Genomic DNA, 18249 nt, shown 5'->3' on the forward strand with positions numbered 1-18249 from the left:
CTTAAGCCAGCAAGTAGAGAATTAAAACAAAACAAAACAAACACCTTTACTGTCTGTCCCAGTTGAATTAGCCACAGAAATCAGAAATGGGGAAAAACTGTTGCCTTTCAATTTAGGGAACTCTCATCCTTTTTTGTTGCTGCAGTATCTTTGTAAGCTCCTTTCTTAATGTGCCGATTTCAAAGCATTTGTGTTCTCCCTTTCTGCTTCTCCATAATCTGTTCCATTCTTAGTAATGCCCCCTTAATGGAAATGAAATAAACTATGATGGCTTCTTCCCCAGTTGGTCTCTCCTTTCCCCTTTCTTCTCCCTTTCCTCTTTTCTCTGCCCTTCCCTCTCTTTTCGCTTCCCCTTCCTTCTGCCTTTCCCCCAAAGGAACAGTGTGCTGAATTTTGATGACTTCAGCTATGGGAGTTGGGGGGAATGCTTTTTGCTTTGGTTTTCTTCCATTCTTTTATGTCCTTGGTATAAGTCAAATACCCTTCCTTCTTTGTCTTTACTTTCTTGTTGTCACTGAATATTTTGCTGTCTTCTTTATTAGTAAAATTAGTTCGCCAAATAAGTCACTATGTGCTACTCTCTTCCCCTTTTATTTGTTCTGCTAAAAATTGTTTCTTTGGATTTTCACTTTTTATATACCAGCTCCATATTTTTTCCTTGCCTTTCCTTCTCATCCTAGATTGTTTCCATGCATCAGATTGTGATGATTTGTCATTATTTCCTTTATTATTTGCATAGTCTTCAATAATTTTTTTTATCCATATGCTTGCTTGTTGCTTCTGAGATTGCAATTTTTTTTTATGATTCTATAATTTCTATTTCCATTTTTTATGCAGAGAAACCAAGATACTCAATTTTAAGTGATTCCCCTTTCCCCGCCAAAGAGCTATTGGTTACATAGGAAAAAAATCATGGTCTTCCCTTACAGCTCTCAATGACCTATCTTTCAGTTCAATTCCATAGCTATTTATTGAATGCCTATTATAAATAAGACACTGGACTGGGCATCCATGGTAGTGAGGATGGAACTACCTGCCTCAGATAGATGACAGTCTAGTGTTGGGGGGGTGTTTTTTGGGGGTTCAGGAAGACCATCCTATTGATAATTTCTTTTAGGTACTCTTTTGTGTCTTAAAGTAGTCTGGTCCTGTGTTATTACAACTCCTGCAGGCTATGTTTTCCTGCTTACATTGCCCAGGAAGAAGAAAGTTGTTGGTTTCCCACAGCATCTTTCCTAGTTAAGGGATAATTTATCCCCAAGTCATTTGAAGTAATTGATCATATTTGTAGAGTGCTCTGATTTGCCATTAAAATCAAACTTGGGGAAGGGGAACAAAGGCCAATAGAACTTATTTTTCTGACTGTCTTCCCATTGTAGTGTTATACAAAGGGTTTGCACACACTGAAATACCATTGGAATCCTTGTTCTGGGAAATTTTGCATGTTCATGACCATGGAGAAGGATGTGGGTCACAGAGGTTGACAATACCTTTTGTGACACAGGGGACATTGAATGCTATAGCGTCACCAAGATTTCTGTTTGTGTTTTGCTCTGATTGGTTGTTGCAGCTTGTCAGTATAGGTCCTGCCTTTGGCTATGGCCGGCACCACCAGTCAGAGTTTCTGCTGATAGTGTCTCGGGAAGTGACAGGGGAGGAGACACGTTTCCAGAAATGCTGCAGTGAGGTGTGTCCCACCATTCCACCCCCTACCAAGCCCATCTTGCCACAACCTGCATGAATGAATGCCTTGCATTTAATTTTTTTTTTTTTTTTTTTTTGCTGCTTCCAGGTTACACAGCTTCCTTAGGTGCATTGGCTTCTTATCACTTTCTTTTAGTCTGTGGGATTTAATGGTACCCTACAAATGTTCATCTCATAAAGGAAAAGAAAAGGCCTTTTAGAGAATGAAAATCTTAGGAATCCAAGTTCTGCATGTTACTTAACCTTATTGTGTTTCTTCTCTCAGACTGTGACTTTGTGTAGCTTTTGCTGCACGGTGAGTACATGATCATAGAATCAGAGGTAAAAGGGACTTCTAACCCCACCCTGAAGCGGGATAACAACAATAACTGTAACAACAACAACTGAATTTATGTAGTATTGTAAGGTTTGCTAAGTACCTTTAAAAAGTCCTATTTGATCCTTACAACAAGGCTGTGAGGTATTGCAGATGTTATTCCCAGCTTACAAGAAGTCACATGACTTGCCCATGGATCTATATCTAGGAAGTATCGTGGGCAGAGACTTGAACCTCGTTCTCTCTTGACACACACATCGGTCACTCTTCCATCGATACCACACCAGCCTCCCCATTTAAAGAACCTCAGTGACAGAGTAGTAAGTTCCTCCTTTCTGAAGAGGGGTTCATTTGAAGCTGGTTGGTTGACCTCTTGTCCTGGTTGTTGTAGAGGGCCTTCCTGCTCAGGTACTGGTTGGACCGGATGATCATCATGTAAACAGTGATGCTTGAAAGAAGGTGATGAGGCCGAAAGTGTTAGTTGGGTGGGAGAGCAGTTGATTCTTCTTCAAGTTAATTCCCATAAAAATTCATTTTATGCCTCTCAAAGTTAGCTTATTGCTAACTCCGGTTCTCTAAATCTAGTCTAGGCATTTGTCACAGCATCTTCTAGTCGGTTCTCCATTCTCCAGCAGATTTTTATTTGTTTTGAGCTGTTTGTAGTTCAAGACTGATTCTTATGTATAATAACCAAGTATAGTAATCCAGGAATAGGATGCATAATTGAAATCCATCAATAATCTAAAAACATCAGTTTAGTCAAACTGGATTAAAAGGTTGAAGACCTGAAGGAAACTTTAATTGCCTTTGTCTGTGGTTTGACAAAGCTTCAGATTTTTTCCTGGATTTTTATTATTTGTGAAGAAACCTATGGCAATTCACACAGAGTGATTATCTTAAATTTTTTGCTTAGCTAGGACTGAAACCCAGGTTGAATGACTCCAAAACCATTGCTGCGTCTGTTGTGCTGCCCTATGTTTCTGGGCACCTAACCTCTTCAACCATATTGAAGCTAGAATGTAATGAACAGTTGAAGGCTTGAAGGGTTTTGTTCTCTTTTCTTACTGGCCCTACCCCAAACTGGTATTATTTCTTAGTTACCCTCAGCATATAAATTGCATCTTTGTCTGCTGCCCACTTAGCATAATGAAGTTAATTCTCTTCTTAAACTTAAACTGGTTTAAGGAGGTTCCTATTGAACCGTGTTGAACACTGTAGCTGGAGTTTTGTATCTGCAGTTTCCATGATTTTGCATTTATTATGTTCTTCAAAATTCTGGGCTATTCAGAGAAAGCCAGAGAATTCAACAAAAATAGCTATCTCAATAGTCAGCAGCCATGGTGTTAGTCATCTGATATCAAAACATTAGCACATTTCTTACCCAAAGAAGTTCTCTCTAAAGACAGAATTATGTGAATGTCAGATCATCTTCCTTGAATTAGGTCAGACAAATCTGAGTCTAAGCATTGATGTTGCACTTCTCACGGTGCTACCTCGTCAGTTTGGCTGTGTGATTTTTGGCAAGAGCTGGAAGAAGAATTATCCATGTTACTTGAAGCATCTTTCTTCACTACATCTTGGCAAAGGCAGTGGATATTGTCCATAGGGCTTCTTTGGGGGAAATAGGTTGTTTTTCTCTTCTAAATTCCAAGTCAGAGTCTTTATATAGGCTTTTCCTAGCTCATTCTTTGGTTCCTTCCAGCATAGCCTGGGGATAACATTTATATATTAGTTTATTTAGAAAAGTTATAATTAGTTTAGTTGGAAATGTTGTAATTCCTGGAAATGAAGAGCTAAGAGTATCAGATTGAAGTACCATCTAAGGAGCTGTCATTTAAGGCAGAGTGGGGCCATCTTTCTGGGCCTTTTAGATCAATATCTGGGCCTTGGCCAAGTACTCACAGACACTGAGGAGGAAAGACTGTTTTGATGTTGAAGGTCCTGCACCTAACTATCCTGGGGTAGGGGGCGTAACCCCATCTCTTGTAAGCTGACGCCTCCATGGACTAGAATAAGAAATCATAGCGTAGTAGAGCTGGTTGTTGCAATTAACTAGTTCAAACCTTTTTTTTTCTATAGAAGAGGAAATTGAGGACTATAGAATAGATGTGATTTGTTCACATGTACAGAACCAGTCTAGACCCAGGTCTCTTGATTTCAGACTTCCTGCACATAATAAAATTGGTTAATAGATAAATTTTTCCTCCCCTCCTTTATTTGAGAACATCTATATTCTCCAGTGTAGGGCTTTATATGGGAGTAGACTTAATCTGATTTTTCCCAGAAGCCATAATCCTCACTGATGGATAGCAGTGGAGGGGAGAGAGATTTTAGCTTGGTATAAGAGGGAACTTCCTAACCATCTTTGCTATTGAGCAGCAAATGAGCTACTTCAGGTAGGGGGAGGGGAGGGCAGGGCATGGAGAAGATGGGAGGTAGTGAGTTCTTTACTTCTAAAGGAATTCAAGCAGAAGTTGGATGCCTACTTGTTAGGGATAGATTCATGCTTCACTGAAGTCCCTTCTAACTCTGAGAGTGTGGTGCTAATGTAGCCTCTGTTTTAAAGCAGGGATGTAAAGTGGTTTCTCCATATCTTGAGGCCCTTCTGCACCCAGGCCCCGTTGCTTTTCATCTTTCTCTACTACCAGTCGGGCAGCAGCTACCCCTGCTGTTCTTTCCTTCTTTTTGAGGAGAGGCAGCAGGTTGTTGGGTGGTTTTCTGAAGATCACAAAGGAAGACTGACACCAAAATAGTTATTATTAACTTTGCCAAGATTTTAACTTCAGTTCCCTCAAATGAACAGAGAGCTCACTGAAATATTTCGCTCCCTGCCTGTTCTTCCCACGTCTTCTCTCACTCCTTTTTCACACATTCCCAGTGTAGTAGAGAGTTCAGCAGTTTCACATTCTTCCACCCAGCTTGTGTATCATCTGCTTTTATCCTTGCCCCTTTATGAGGATATGGATTTACTGCCATTGAAGTATTGGTTTTAGTCTCTGATGGACTGAAGTACTCCTGTATCGTGACCACTTTTGGAATTGGCCAGAGTGGTACTGGCTGCCCTCCTTCTAGGCCACTTAGCATGTGCCTAATGCAAGTATAATTTATTACCCTGGAGTAGCTGGCCCTTTTAGCCCACTCTGGAGCTTAGCAAATATGCCGTTGATTCTTGCTGGAAGTTTAATGTTTAATATGCAGTTCTTCTCATCCTTTGAGGAGGCTTGTTTTTGTCTATGAATTGGACGTAGTCCAAATTTTTTGTGAAGCTAGTTTAAGGACACACCCTTAGTTTTAGGGCAAAATCTATGCTTATCCTTTGACCTCTAGAAGTAAATTTGACTGAAAATACCTTTTTTTCTCTTTGGGTCCCCATAACAGAGACAACTTATGTGCTATACTGACTGACTTAAGATCAGTTCTCTCAAGGGTTATTGGGGAAGCCCGCAAACTCATGCTTCAGGTCTGACTTCCCCCTCCATTGGATGTTTCTTCCCATCTGAGGTTTTTTCTGCTCCATAATATAAGTTCAGCTTAATTGAACAAATATTCCTCATATACCTACTGTGAGTGCTGGGAGCTGGGGTTATAAAAATAAAGCATCAAAGTCCCTGCCCTCAAGGAGCTCACAGGTTGTCTGATGGATGGATGTAGACTGCCAGTGCAAACAGCTCGCTCTTCTTATGTGGCTCAGAATTGTTTCCTGATGCCCACACCTTGGAAGGAAATATGGAAAGGTTTTCAACATGAAGATTTTTTTTCTACACTAATGTTTCTTATACTACCTCTGAGCCAAAGATTCATTGCAGCTTCATAGAATCATAAGATGTTAGAGCTAAAAGGAAATTGTGTGGTCCAACTTTTTTACTTTATAGTGGAGGAAATTGAGGCCCAGAGTTGAGTGCCTAGTGTGCCCATGGCTGCATAATTAAGTTACCATGAGCGAGCCAAGACTTGAATCTGGTGTTCCTGACTGCTTGTTCCTTCCTTTTCCCACTCTACCCCATTGACTCTTAAGTGAAGGCACACACTGTGGTGGTGTGACATCACTGATACAACTTACTCTTCAAATCCTTGGGTAAACCATTCTGTGATTCCCTCTGCATTTTCTGGCCTTGGGGCTAGAAAACTCAGAAAGTTCTGCAGTAATGCCTCGTAAAGAAGAGCAAATAGAACAGTTCTATTACTAACTTGTTTGTGTAACATTCTTGTTTTGGAGCAGCCTCCTGGATTTATTGCTTGGATGGCATTGCCTTGCTTAGAGGTGTGGTTCAGTTGCTACCCTAGACCTGATTGCTGAATGGCTGGATTACTTAAAACATCCTCTTATTGCTTTTATCCCCCATCCTTTTTTCCTTCCTCCCCAATCTCCCTTGTGGTGTTGAATGGTCTCCTCCTGGTCCAGTTAGAAAAATTGAGATAATTATAAAGCTGAATGTTCCAGTGGGGGAAGGAGCATGTCCTGACATGTTAAAAATAAATAATGTGGCCCTGAGAAGGGAGAGTTTGTGTGTGTATACTTAAAGAAGTTGTTTTCCATGAATTCGTTAAAAAATATCTTCTCAAAAGCATTCTTTCTCCTTGATTTCTCTATTTACTTGAGGTATATTTTAGATAAAACTGTAATCTGGTCTCCTGGGGATGTTGACTAACTGAAAGGGCTACCCACTACATCTGAGAATTAGACCTTACCCTGAAATAGATAATATTCCAATATCAGAAGTCTCCAAGGGTTATGGATCAGCTTTGGGTTTTTCCTGGGGGAAGAGGTCATTGAATTGGTCAATGATAAGGTGGGAAAAGGAAGAATTTCTTTTTCTGCTGATTTATGACTCACTGTTTATCTTCTTCTAGCTGGTCAGTATTGGTTCATCTTATAACTATGGAAATGAAGACCAAGCTGAATTTCTTTGTGTTGTCTCCAAGGAGTTGCATAATACCTCTTATGGCACAACCAGTGAACCCAGCGAAAAGGCTAAGGTAGGTTATTGGCGAAGAGGGAAGGAAAGGGATATTGAGTGTCAGGAGGTCATTACCAGAAGGTGGGCTACTAAGAATGAATTTTTGGGGGTCACAGCAATTCATGAAGGCCTCATGGGGGGACTTATGGTATGTATCTTATGGAGAGAAGGTATATTCACTATGTACTCACTGTGTAATCCTAGATCTCTGAAGGTCTTGGAGTTATAGTCTACCAAAAAAAATGTCTTAATTTCTGTCATGATGGCCTGTAAGAATACTTGGTGTGGGGACATGTGATGGTACTGGAAGAGGGAACTCCCTCTCCCAGTGCAGGTCAGCCCCTTCTCTGCAGCTCTTCCTTTAGCAGAGTTGCCTAGAACAGGGAGAGGTGCTCCAATGATTTGCCCAGGCTCACACAGCCAGGATGTGCCATTTGTGGGACGTGAACCCAAGTCTTCCTGACTCTGAGGGTCAGTTCTGTGTCTATTACACAAGGGATGCTTTTCATAAAGTATTATTTTTAAAAATACAGTTCTTTCCCCCCATTTTATTAGCTTTATTTCATCTTATTGTTAGCATTTAGTTGCTAACCTTTCCGATCTGCCCACTTACGTTAATGTACCTTTTTTCCATTGCCCTATAGTTGTCACATTATTTACAAGATGGCTGTTTTCCTAAAACAATTCTATTGATTTTCAGAAGCTATGGGGAGGTGTTCTTATCTGTTCATGCTAGTAGTGACAACTTGTATTTACATGCTGTTTTATGTTCATTACCCCTTTGATCCTCACAACAAATCTGTGAAGTAGTGCAAATAGTAGTCTCTCTGTTCATTGATGAGGAAACTGAGGCTTAGGGAAAGGAATGACTCAGCCTAGGTTATACCACTGGTTAATAGTAAAGTTGGGGCTTGAACCCAAGATTCCTTACTACAGGTCAAGTGCTTGTTCTACCATATCACATTGCCAACTTCTAGCTTCCAAGACCAACCCATTTATCCAGCATCTTTTTGTTTATAACCTAAAAACGTGTTTCAGTTACTTCTAGAAATGTAATCTTCCAAATTTGTTTACCTAGGTAAGCATGGGTTCTGCAAAAGCTCTGCATTGCTTTCTCACTTGGTGTAAGGGTGCCCTTGCTTTCTGTGGGCAAATCTCAAATCAGTGAGAATGTCTGACAGTAGGGAAATACAGGATGTATTTCTGTAAATAATATCAAAAGTGTATGTATTTTACCTTAGGGGCGGAAGGATACCTCTTTTGTACCTGAAAACCACCAAAATGGTTGGCAAACTATTTGAGCCAGACTTACTTGTACAAAAACTTGGTATTTTGTCCGTTGCCCATAGAGCCTTACATGCATCATTAGCATATGTTTATATTCTTGTATTTGAATACCAGCTGCTGTAAATAGGTACTTATTTTAAGTCTCTGCCCTTCCCTGTAATCCTCTGTAAATTCCAATTTCTGTAATTACTGCTGTCTAAAGATGGTATGCTCTGCTTCCTGGGTAGCTCCAGTGAGTCCCCTATAACTAGAGGTATTCAAGTTAGAAAGTGGATGACCACCTATTTCTTAAATGTGTTACTCATCCAGTGGGCAGGGAGTTGGAATTGGTAACCAAAATTTTGAGGGTTATCAAACAGTCTGGTTGTTAGTGGAGTCTAGAATGAGCCTACATCATGATATTTCTTGCAAAGATTTATGGAATTGAGATGTTTTATTTTTCCATTTGGCCAAGTGCGCAGAGAACACATTTGGGTCTGAGGTGAATCAACAAGTGTTCATTTTACAGTTGTGTACTTCGAATCAGATGTAGTGGGTATTTTGCTGAGGAGATGTCTTACACATATCAAACAGGCAGTAATTCAAGACATTATATGATTGACATGCCAAAATATTTGTTGTAGTTAATAAGTACAAAAGTAATTCAGAGAACGGAGATAAAACTTTGGATTGAAGTAGACAGAAAGTTTCATGAGGGTTTAATGTACTTTAGATCTTGAAGAATGGGTATGATTTTACTAGAAGGTTAGGAAGGGGAAGAGATTCCAAGGAACACGAAAGTGGCATGAGCCACTTTCACAGATTTGAATTCTGAATCTTTGTATTTAGTATAAGAAATGCAACAAGATATCTAGACCAATTGTCTTATTTATTCCATAATCCCAAAAGAAAAAGGTTTTGGAAGCTAAAATTGTACATAGATATGCAAATTATAGGTCACAGTTTGTATACATACTAATTAAGGGGGGAAATGCAGCCTATATTTGGACCAATACTGTATTATATGATTAAAAAGCTGGCATGTTATCTCAAAATCTTAAATTTTGTGGCTTTTTGTATGTTGTTAGAAGTCTATTTAGAAACATCTTTGTGAGCTAACCTCAAGTTTGCATGAGACCTAATTGGTCCAAATGAGCCCCAGTTGTTTGCTTCATATAGTTCACAACAACCATATGGACCAGTTTAGAGCTTTAGGCAAGGCCAGCTACAGTAAAGGGTGTATAATGAGGCTGTTCCATTGCTAAATTAGTCAGTACTATTTTCCTGGAGTTACTGGGTAGTGGAGGGGAGACAAATGGCCTATGTGGAGGCCTTCAGTTGCTTTTAAGAGCTGATGTTAATTTGCTCTGGTATTGAGGCCACCTGCCTTTGGGAGGCCTTTAAGGAAAAACAAACTGATGACCAGGTAAAGCACTCTACTCTCCCTGTATTAGGGATTTTGTCTCCTCAGATTGGATTTAGGATGGCATGCTTCCAAAAATTTTCAAAGTTCATAGTTAGAAAGATGCATTTTCTCATGTTGAACCATTATAAGGATGTTGTGTATATATTGTGCTAGTAAACGAAGATATGTTTTACTTGCAATCTTTAAAACATGTTCCCTTTCCGTCCCCCTCCCCCCTCCACCCACACGAGACTTAGGTGGCTTCTAGCTGTGAAATGCATGGGAGTAGGTGTTAGGAGGCCCCAAGGTGTGACCCAAGTTCACTTTTATGCCATTAAAAAAAATAACTCTCTATCCAAAAATATCTAAGCTTTGTGAACAGTATCCTAGTGCCTCTGCTAAACTAGGGCATCAGCCACAACAGGCATGTTCTAGGACTTAGGAAAAATTGCTAGTTCATGATCAGAGCTAGCTCAGAAAGGAAAGTGAATTTTTTGACGTTCTTTTGGACGAATGGGGAGCTGAGAAAATACTACACCTTAAAAATTTACATAGTGTTTTGAAATACATTTACATGTTTTCTTGCTTCTTTGTTAATATAAAAAAATTGTTGTTCATTCCTGTTTTAATTCTACTTTCCTCACATTAGTACTTAACAGTTGCATTTGATGAATCAATTTTAATTTGACACAATATTTTCTTTGTCTTCTTGAGTTTTGGGGGGAAAGTGATAAGTTAAATTCCTTATGGGAGAAGACTAATGCTGAAAAAATAAATTTTTGTAAAATTTATAAAAGAAATCAGGACAGGGACAGTAGCTGTAACCTTGCCTGACTTACCTTAGCAGAAAGGGAAACAGCTATCTTGTCATTGACTAAGATGTACCAATGTGTTTGAAATATGATTTTATTTTATAAAAAGGTGGGATAGAGGAGTAGACCCTGTAACCACAAAATCCTTCTCCAGTCTGTGCATGTATAATCTTTATTTTTGCTGTATGAAGAAGTTATGGGGCTCGGTGATTGCAGAAACTGGTGATCACTGAGGCTTCCAGAGGTAGTTTAGTCGTCCGTGCATGATGGAAAACAGAAGTACTTCTCCTATTAAAAAGTTTTCACTTTCCTTCATTTCTCAGCCAACCCTTCTGTTAGAAATTGTGAAAGATCTCTTGGGTACTACTTCTCCACACCAGCTTTTGAATAACAGAAGACACTCTTATATGTTGACTAATTGTATTCCTGTGCCATGACTGTTGACTAAACTTTGCTATCTTTTCTCTGCTCTCTCCCTCCACTAATCCCTTCTCTGTACTTGCTGCATGCTGAACCAGAGTGAAGATGAGGAGACGGATTACGATATGAATGACTCAGATTAAGTTTAAATGTAATGGTGAGCTCCAGCTGCCCTAGAAATTCCCCCAAATGCCTCACCTCTTGATGACCCAGAAATACCTCACCCTTAACCCAAACTTACCCTTTAGTTAGTGCTGCTGATATGTTTGTTCAGTTGTAGTTTGCCCGTGTAACTGGTGTTCCTTAGAGTGGTAGAACTTACCGATTGTAGATCCCGTGTAGTGAGCTAACCTAAGTGTGTCTTTCTTACTGTAAAGACTTGTTGGAAATTCATAGTCTGTTTTAGCACTAAATAGCACTGGTTGTTATGGTAGCTGGAAGTGAAATTTCTAATGTCATATTACAGGGCTCTCTCCTTTGCTCTGTTTTGTTGAACATTTTTATTAATCACATGGGTGAAGGCTTAGGTGTCATACTGATATAATGTGTGGGTGACCCAAAGATGGGAGGATTAGCTAATACATTGAATGGCAGGATCCAAAGAGATCTCACCAGGTTGGAGCAAGGATCGATGTAAATTTCTACACATAGGCTCAAAAATCAGCTGTTCAGTACAATTTGGGGAGATGTGTCTGGGTGTTCATGTAAAGAACTGGAAATGTTAGTGGACTGCAGGCTCAGGGTAAGTCAACTGTGTGACCTTGGGCTACATTAAGAGAAACACAGACCAGAGTGAAGTGCACAGTTGTCCCATTTCACTCTGTCACGGACAGACTATATCTGGAGTGTTGTGTTCAGTTATGGGTGCCACATTTTAGGAAAAACGTTGGCAAACTGAAATGTGTCAGGGGTGCGGGGTAGCCAGGATGATGAGGGGGATATGAAAAGATTATTGAAATTCCTGAGGATATTTAACTTTGAGCAGAGAAGATCTGGCTGGGATTTGGGAGCGGCCAGGTATGGTGGAACAACATTAATGTTTGTTTTTTATGACTTTATTTAACACCATTAATGTTAGTCTTAGTGTAGCTTAAAAGCTTAAAACTATTTGAGCTATTCAAGCTTAAAACTGCACTAAGACTTTTGGAACACTTTGTATTTGAAGGCCTATAACATAGAAAATGGATTAGATTTATTCTTCTGAACTCCAGAAGAAGAACTATGACTAAAGAGTAGAAGATAGAGAGGCAGAATTCAGATCAGTGTATTAGGAAGAACTTCCTGAGTGGTAGAGGTGTCCAGAAAGGAAGGGAGTAAGCAGATAAGCAGAGTTCCCTATCACTCCACAATTGTTTCTGGTTAATATCTATTTCTACAAGATTTGTTGTGAAAAATAGTTTCAGGCTCAGGAAACACAGCTTTTCAGCAGCTTAATTTCCAAAGACAACAATCTGACCTTACGAAGCCAAACATTCACTCTTTGGTTGTAGTGTTTGATTATGGCAAGATTTATCAGAAAGCTCAGGTTAACAAAACTTATTAACCAGTGTTCTGTGCTCTCATTTCACATATCAAAAATTTGATGCTCCCAAAATATTAGTATAAATTGCTTCAGAAGTTATAGCATATTTTGGAAGTTTTGGCTTGAAGCTAAAAGCTGAGAGTAATGTCATAAACCTCCCGTGGGGTTTCTGGTGGCCCAGAAACACACAGCCAGCGTGTTAGAAAATGGAAAATAAAGAAAATCAGATGGGCGCTTTTTCTGGTAGCCAGAGTTCTAGGACATGTAGGTTTATAAATGCTGTAAGAATTAGAGCTGGAGGTGGTGATAATGAAAAAGGGTCATCTCCTGTATAGAGTGCTTAAACTTTGGAGATGTTACTAATGCCAGGTAAGGGTTGTCACAGTAGTAGGCAGAATTTAGATAGTCAAGGAATTTCCTTCCTTTTAGGGTCAAGCTTACCTCTGATAGATAGGTTTCCTTTGCAAATAACTGTGTGTGAATTTAAATGTTAAGTCCTAATTTGACATGTTCTGACATGTGGCCCTCCAGCTTTGATCCTGTGCAGCTGCTGTATGTGAGCGTTTCTGTCAGATATTATTGCATTATAGAGAAAGGTATCTAGAGGACTGTTCTAATTAGAGAAGATATAAAAAGAAAACAACTCAAAGTATAAGGAGTAGGATATAAGTGACCAATTAGTTAGAAAAGAAGTGGAATAAACATTTATATAGCTCCTACTATGTGCCGGGCATTGTGCTAAGTGCTTTACAAATATTATTTCATTTGATCCCAGTCAATATTTATTAAGTGCCTACTATGTGCCAGGGACTGTGTTAAACTCTGGGAATACTAAAGGTAAAAGACAGTCCCTGCCTTCAAGGAGCTTACAATCTGATAGAGGAAGGTAGCACAGGAAAAGAAACTTTGTGGGAAGATGGGGACCTATCTCAGGAGGGGGGAATGATGAAATATTGAGGAGTGCAGCAGGGTGGGAAATGAAGAGATGGCTAACTTGGGCATTCTCCTCAGATGGAGAATTTGGGAGGAGCTCTCCAGACAGAAGGAGGGAAGGAGCTGCAGGGAGAGGGGGTACTGAGGAGGTCTAAGTTTCAGGGGTGATACGATCTCATAGGATAATGAGGTTTAGGAGAGCACGAAGTCCAGAGGAGTGTAGTGAAGTACAAAATGAAGATATGGCTGTTATCTATCTATCTATCTATCTATCTATCTATCTATCTATCTTATCTATCTATCATATTTAACTCTTTAAGATTCTGAACTTAAATCCCTCCCACCCTTTAAAGCATTTCCTGTTCACAACAGAACACAGATTTTATGTGAAACTGTAAATCTCCGTTTCATACGTTTTATTTTTTTAAAAATGTTTCAGTGATGCTCTTATTTTTTGCATCTCTGTGGATAAATCTCCCTCCCCCACCCCTACTTTGACTCTACCCCCACCCCCTAATTAAAAGAGGAAAAAATCCTCCTTGCAGCAAACGAGCATAGTTAAGCAAAATGAATCCACTCAGGGGCCATGTCCAAAACCATATTTCTTCCTGTACCTTGAGTCCCTCCCCTCTCTTTCAGGAGGTGTATAATGTGCTTCACTGTAGGTTCTCTGGAGACTGGTCAGTCACTGCGTCAGTCAGAGTTCTCAAGTCTTTCAGAGTTAGTTTTTGCAGCGTTGTCTTTATAGAAGTTGTTCTGCTCACTTCACTCTGCATCGCATCTCTGAAATCATCTTTCATTATTTCTTTCACAACAACATCCCATTTTATTTATGTACCTCACTTTATTAAGCTATTCCCTAGCTGATGGACACCTCACTTAGATTCCTGTTCTTTGCTTTTCTTTTAACTCCTCTTTTAATACCCCCTTCAGGATCAGGTGTTTGTTTTGTTTGTGACTATTTCCTCCTCTTTGATCTGCTCTATCCCTTCTTGTTGAGTTTGGTGCATTTTTACACCAAACTCTGTGTGTTTGTGTTGTGTTCAACACTATTTTGTCTGTTGCAGATATGAATGAGGCTCATCTCATACCCCCCCCCATGTCTGTTTACTCATTTTTCTGACACACTTCAATTATAAAAAATATCAAATTCTATTATCTTCTTTCTCCTTTCTGTACTACTGTGTTCCTTTTACCCACCCATCCACTTTCTCTTTCTCCTCTTAAAACCTCAGAACAGTACCAGTCCACCTCTAGATGTTCTTTTTTTAAAAATGTAACTCCCTTAATATCTTTTGAAGGTATTATGATTTAAAGTGACATGTATTTCTTCTCCCTGTATTCGAATGTTAGCACTGCATTATCATACAGATCCTTCTAATTGTTCAAGTAAATTTGCCTTCCTAGGTTTCTCTGGACTCTTGGATTTGTATTTTTGAAGTTCTTGTTGAGCTCTGGTCTTCACCCAAAATGTTTGAAAGTCAGTCCTTTATTCCATAAAAATCTATTTTTCCCCCCATAGGGATTGTACTTAACTTTATGCAGGGTAAGGTATTCTTGGTTGTTGTACAGTAATCCCTCTCCTTTATAGTATGTGTGCTCTTAGGTCTTATGTAGTCTTAGCTATGGTTCCTTAACTCTTGAACTTCTTTCTAGATGTTTACAGTGTATTTTCTTTAATATGGAAACTCTGGATATTAGATATCTTATATTTTTTTTATTTTTCAGTCCTTTGATTTTGTTCTAATATTTCTTGCTGTTTCATGGAGTCATTGATTTCTGTTTGATCTATTCTAGTATTCAGGGAGTCTGTTACTTAGGTAAGGTATACCATTTTTTTCCTTTCCTGATTCTTTCCTCCAGAGCTTTTATTTCATTTAAAAAACTCTTTTGCTTTGCTTCTTCTAAGTATTCATGTAGTCCTTGTGGAAAAACTTGCTGTTTCCTTTGCTTTGTAATTACTATGGAGTTGCTTTCTCTTGGGCTGGGTTTTTGAGCATCTCTAGATCTACAGAGATTATTGGTTGGTGTCTTTTTTAGCTTGCTCATCTCTTCAGCTTCAGTTCCTGAATTAGGACTTTGTGCCAGACTGAGGATCTGCCCCCTGCTACACTTTTTGGGGGTGTACTCAGCCCTACTTGGTCTCACTCTAGGTTAGTTACTTCGTCTACTGATCTCCACTTTTTGAAGTTAGAACCCCCCCTGGGAATTTGAGATTCAGAATGCTGGTTCTTCAGGATTCTCAAAGGAGTCTTAGAGTAGAGAGGGACCTCAGAGCCTCTGGAGTCGCTGGGCTTCTGGCCTATTTGGGTCTTTCTTAATGTTGCCTTGCCTGCTCTTGTCTGCCTCTCTTCCAGTATTCCAGTGTCATCACTGTGGGTTTCAAATCACCCTGGTGATTTCTGATCATCCTGGGACTTCTTCAGGGGAGCCCACTGCTCCGGCTGCCTCTGGACACAGAGCCCTGTATAATACATGTATATCTGGCCTTTCTCTTATGCTAAGAGAATTCTGATTTATTTTCGTGAGCCGGCTAGTGAGCTTCTGAAGCAAACTTTTTGTGTAGCTCTGGAGTGGAAGATGCCGCTTTCTGTAGTGTCTCACTGGCTTTCTCATGTGTAGGCTTGGCAGTCTCTCCCTATTTAGGCTATCATCTTGGCCAAATTGATAATTATATTTGTAACAAATAGTCTTTAAGGCAAGTGGGCTTTGCCTCTCTTCAGAAGGCTTCTCAATTCAATTTACCACACACTTATTAAATACCTGTTATATGCGGAAAATTGCTCATTGTGGGGAAAAGACAGAAATAACTAAAATTCCCCCATAGTTTAATTAGCTCTGATACAGTGTCAGATGGAAGGCACCTAAGAGAAGTACTCCCAAAATATGATAAGATGTCTGAGGAATAAAAGATCATTTTCAGATGAGAGATTCAGTGAAGGCTTCACCAAGGAAGGAACATTTGAGTCAGGTCTTTTTTGAAGGGTGGGTAAGAGTTTGCCAGAGATTGTTGGAGGAGGCATCCTGATATGGGGGCTAGCATAAGGAAGCTTATAGAGGTGGGAAAACATGGGATTTGTTTGTGGAATTGGGGATTCTTCTCAGTTTCATTTGTTGGATCCATGCCCTACCCCAAACAAAGACAAAGTCAAAACAGGATGAACAGTCAAGCTTGCCAGAAGTGAGTATATGTGACGGGATAGATAGTATGAGAGAACGTTGCAGCATTATTAGTTAGTGGGCTTATCTTTTAGTCCACTGGTGTCAAACTCAAATAGAAACGGGCCACTAAATCCTGCAGTGATTGATCCCTGCTGGCAGCATATTGACTTAGAAAACCACATGTTAATGTCATCTATGTTTTGTTGTATTTTCATTTGCTTGCCAGCACTAGAGAGTGTTTTCATGTTTGATACTTCTGCTGTAGGCAGTAGGGAATCAACGAAGGGTTTAAGCAAAGGAGTGCAGGAAAGAAATTTGAAGAAATTTTGCCAAGTTAGCTTATAACTTGAGTGTTCCAGGGAAAAGTCTTTCTGACGTAAGAATCTTGGAATGCAGAATGTTTGCCGATTATTTTCCGTTATTTGGTCTGCATAATCGGAAACATTTTTCTATGTTCATGAGGAAATTCTGTATCTGATTGTACCCTATAAACATTACTAATTACTTTTGTAAGCAGCTATGTACCTAGGGGAACTAACTTTCCTAGCAAATTATAAGAACTGCTGACTTGCCTTATTTTATAATTCTGTGTTTCTCACAGGAACCTTAAAAAAAAAAGTGTAGCTGGTAGTAAGCCTACTAGCAAAGCTGCAAGGTTCTATCACCCTGTTTCAAGGCATTAAGGTTTCCTGAGGATTGGGTTAGCCTCAGTTGTGGGAGTGAATCCACAACTTAAACACATGATGGCTGGCTGTCATAGTGCAGCCACCACCCTCCCCTGCCCACCTGGCACACTCCCACACACTCATTTCTTCAGTTCACCTGTCTCTTGAATGAAGTTAGAGCAAATATTAAATCAGGGATGTCATGTGAAAAAGGAAGTAGACCTATTCTGTTTCACAGGGGATGCATGCCTACAGAGCAAAGATTATAGATACTTTCCATGCAGTATAAGAAAGGACTTCCAAATAACTAGGGCTATCCTCAAATGCAGGGGATGGCCTCAGGAGATAGCGAGTTCCCCATCCCTAGAAGTATCTGAGCATAGGTTGGAAGACTACCTGTCATGGATGACCGTGTAGGAATCTTTGATCTTAGCCTTGCTCAGGCAATTAGCAGAGGCATTCTGTATTGGGGGTGGGGGGAGCAGACACAGAACTCAGTGTTGAGTTGGGGTATGTAATTCATAAGATTACATTGCTGCCTCCCTTTAAGGGAGGCACATTGGGTACATATGGGTACTTTGCTAAATTTCTGCTCCCAAGTAGTAAAGAGGAGAATGCACCATTATGTAGTACCTTGCACAAGAGGAATAGAGCAAAATCTTGCCCATTAATTTGAGGCTTTCCAAGCAGCCTGAGATGGCTTGAAGGGAGAGTCCTGAGATACATGGCAGGGATCATAGAGTTAGAGCTGGAAGAGACATTGGAAGCCATTGAATCCAATCTTCTCCTTTGGCTGATGAGGAAATTGAGGCAGAGAAAGGATAAGTGACTTGCCCAGGGTCACACAGCTAGTAAGTGTCTGAGGAAGGATTTGAATTCTAAGTCCTGCACATTAGCTGGATATTTCTGGGTCAGTGGAATGGCAGATGGGGTTTTAGAAATATTATCAGGAAGTCTAAAATTTTATTCTCTATCATTATGTTGAGGTTCAAAGATGACAGAATGTTTTTGTAGTACTCCAGAGTTTATGAAACACTTCTTTCACAACAGCCCTCTAAGGTAGGTAGTAAAGATACTATTCTCTCC

At 39.8% G+C, this 18249-nt stretch overlaps 1 protein-coding gene across 2 annotated transcripts in view; it reads left to right on the top strand.

Annotated features, from left to right (window-relative positions):
- Positions 1-18249, top strand: part of LOC114043741 (BTB/POZ domain-containing protein KCTD5) — a 94854-nt gene that overhangs the window by 62636 nt on the left and 13969 nt on the right. The window contains exons 5-6 of one of the 2 annotated variants that reach the window (XM_027862912.1): positions 1571-1687; positions 6872-6997. In XM_027862912.1, the coding sequence (XP_027718713.1) occupies positions 1571-1687; positions 6872-6997 (243 nt within the window). The remainder of the gene's footprint in view (positions 1-1570; positions 1688-6871; positions 6998-18249) is intronic. The other variant, XM_027862914.1, reaches the window with a different exon arrangement.

Source organism: Vombatus ursinus, unplaced genomic scaffold, assembly GCF_900497805.2.
Source record: "Vombatus ursinus unplaced genomic scaffold, bare-nosed wombat genome assembly UNPS02014770.1, whole genome shotgun sequence".
NCBI lineage: Eukaryota > Metazoa > Chordata > Mammalia > Diprotodontia > Vombatidae > Vombatus > Vombatus ursinus.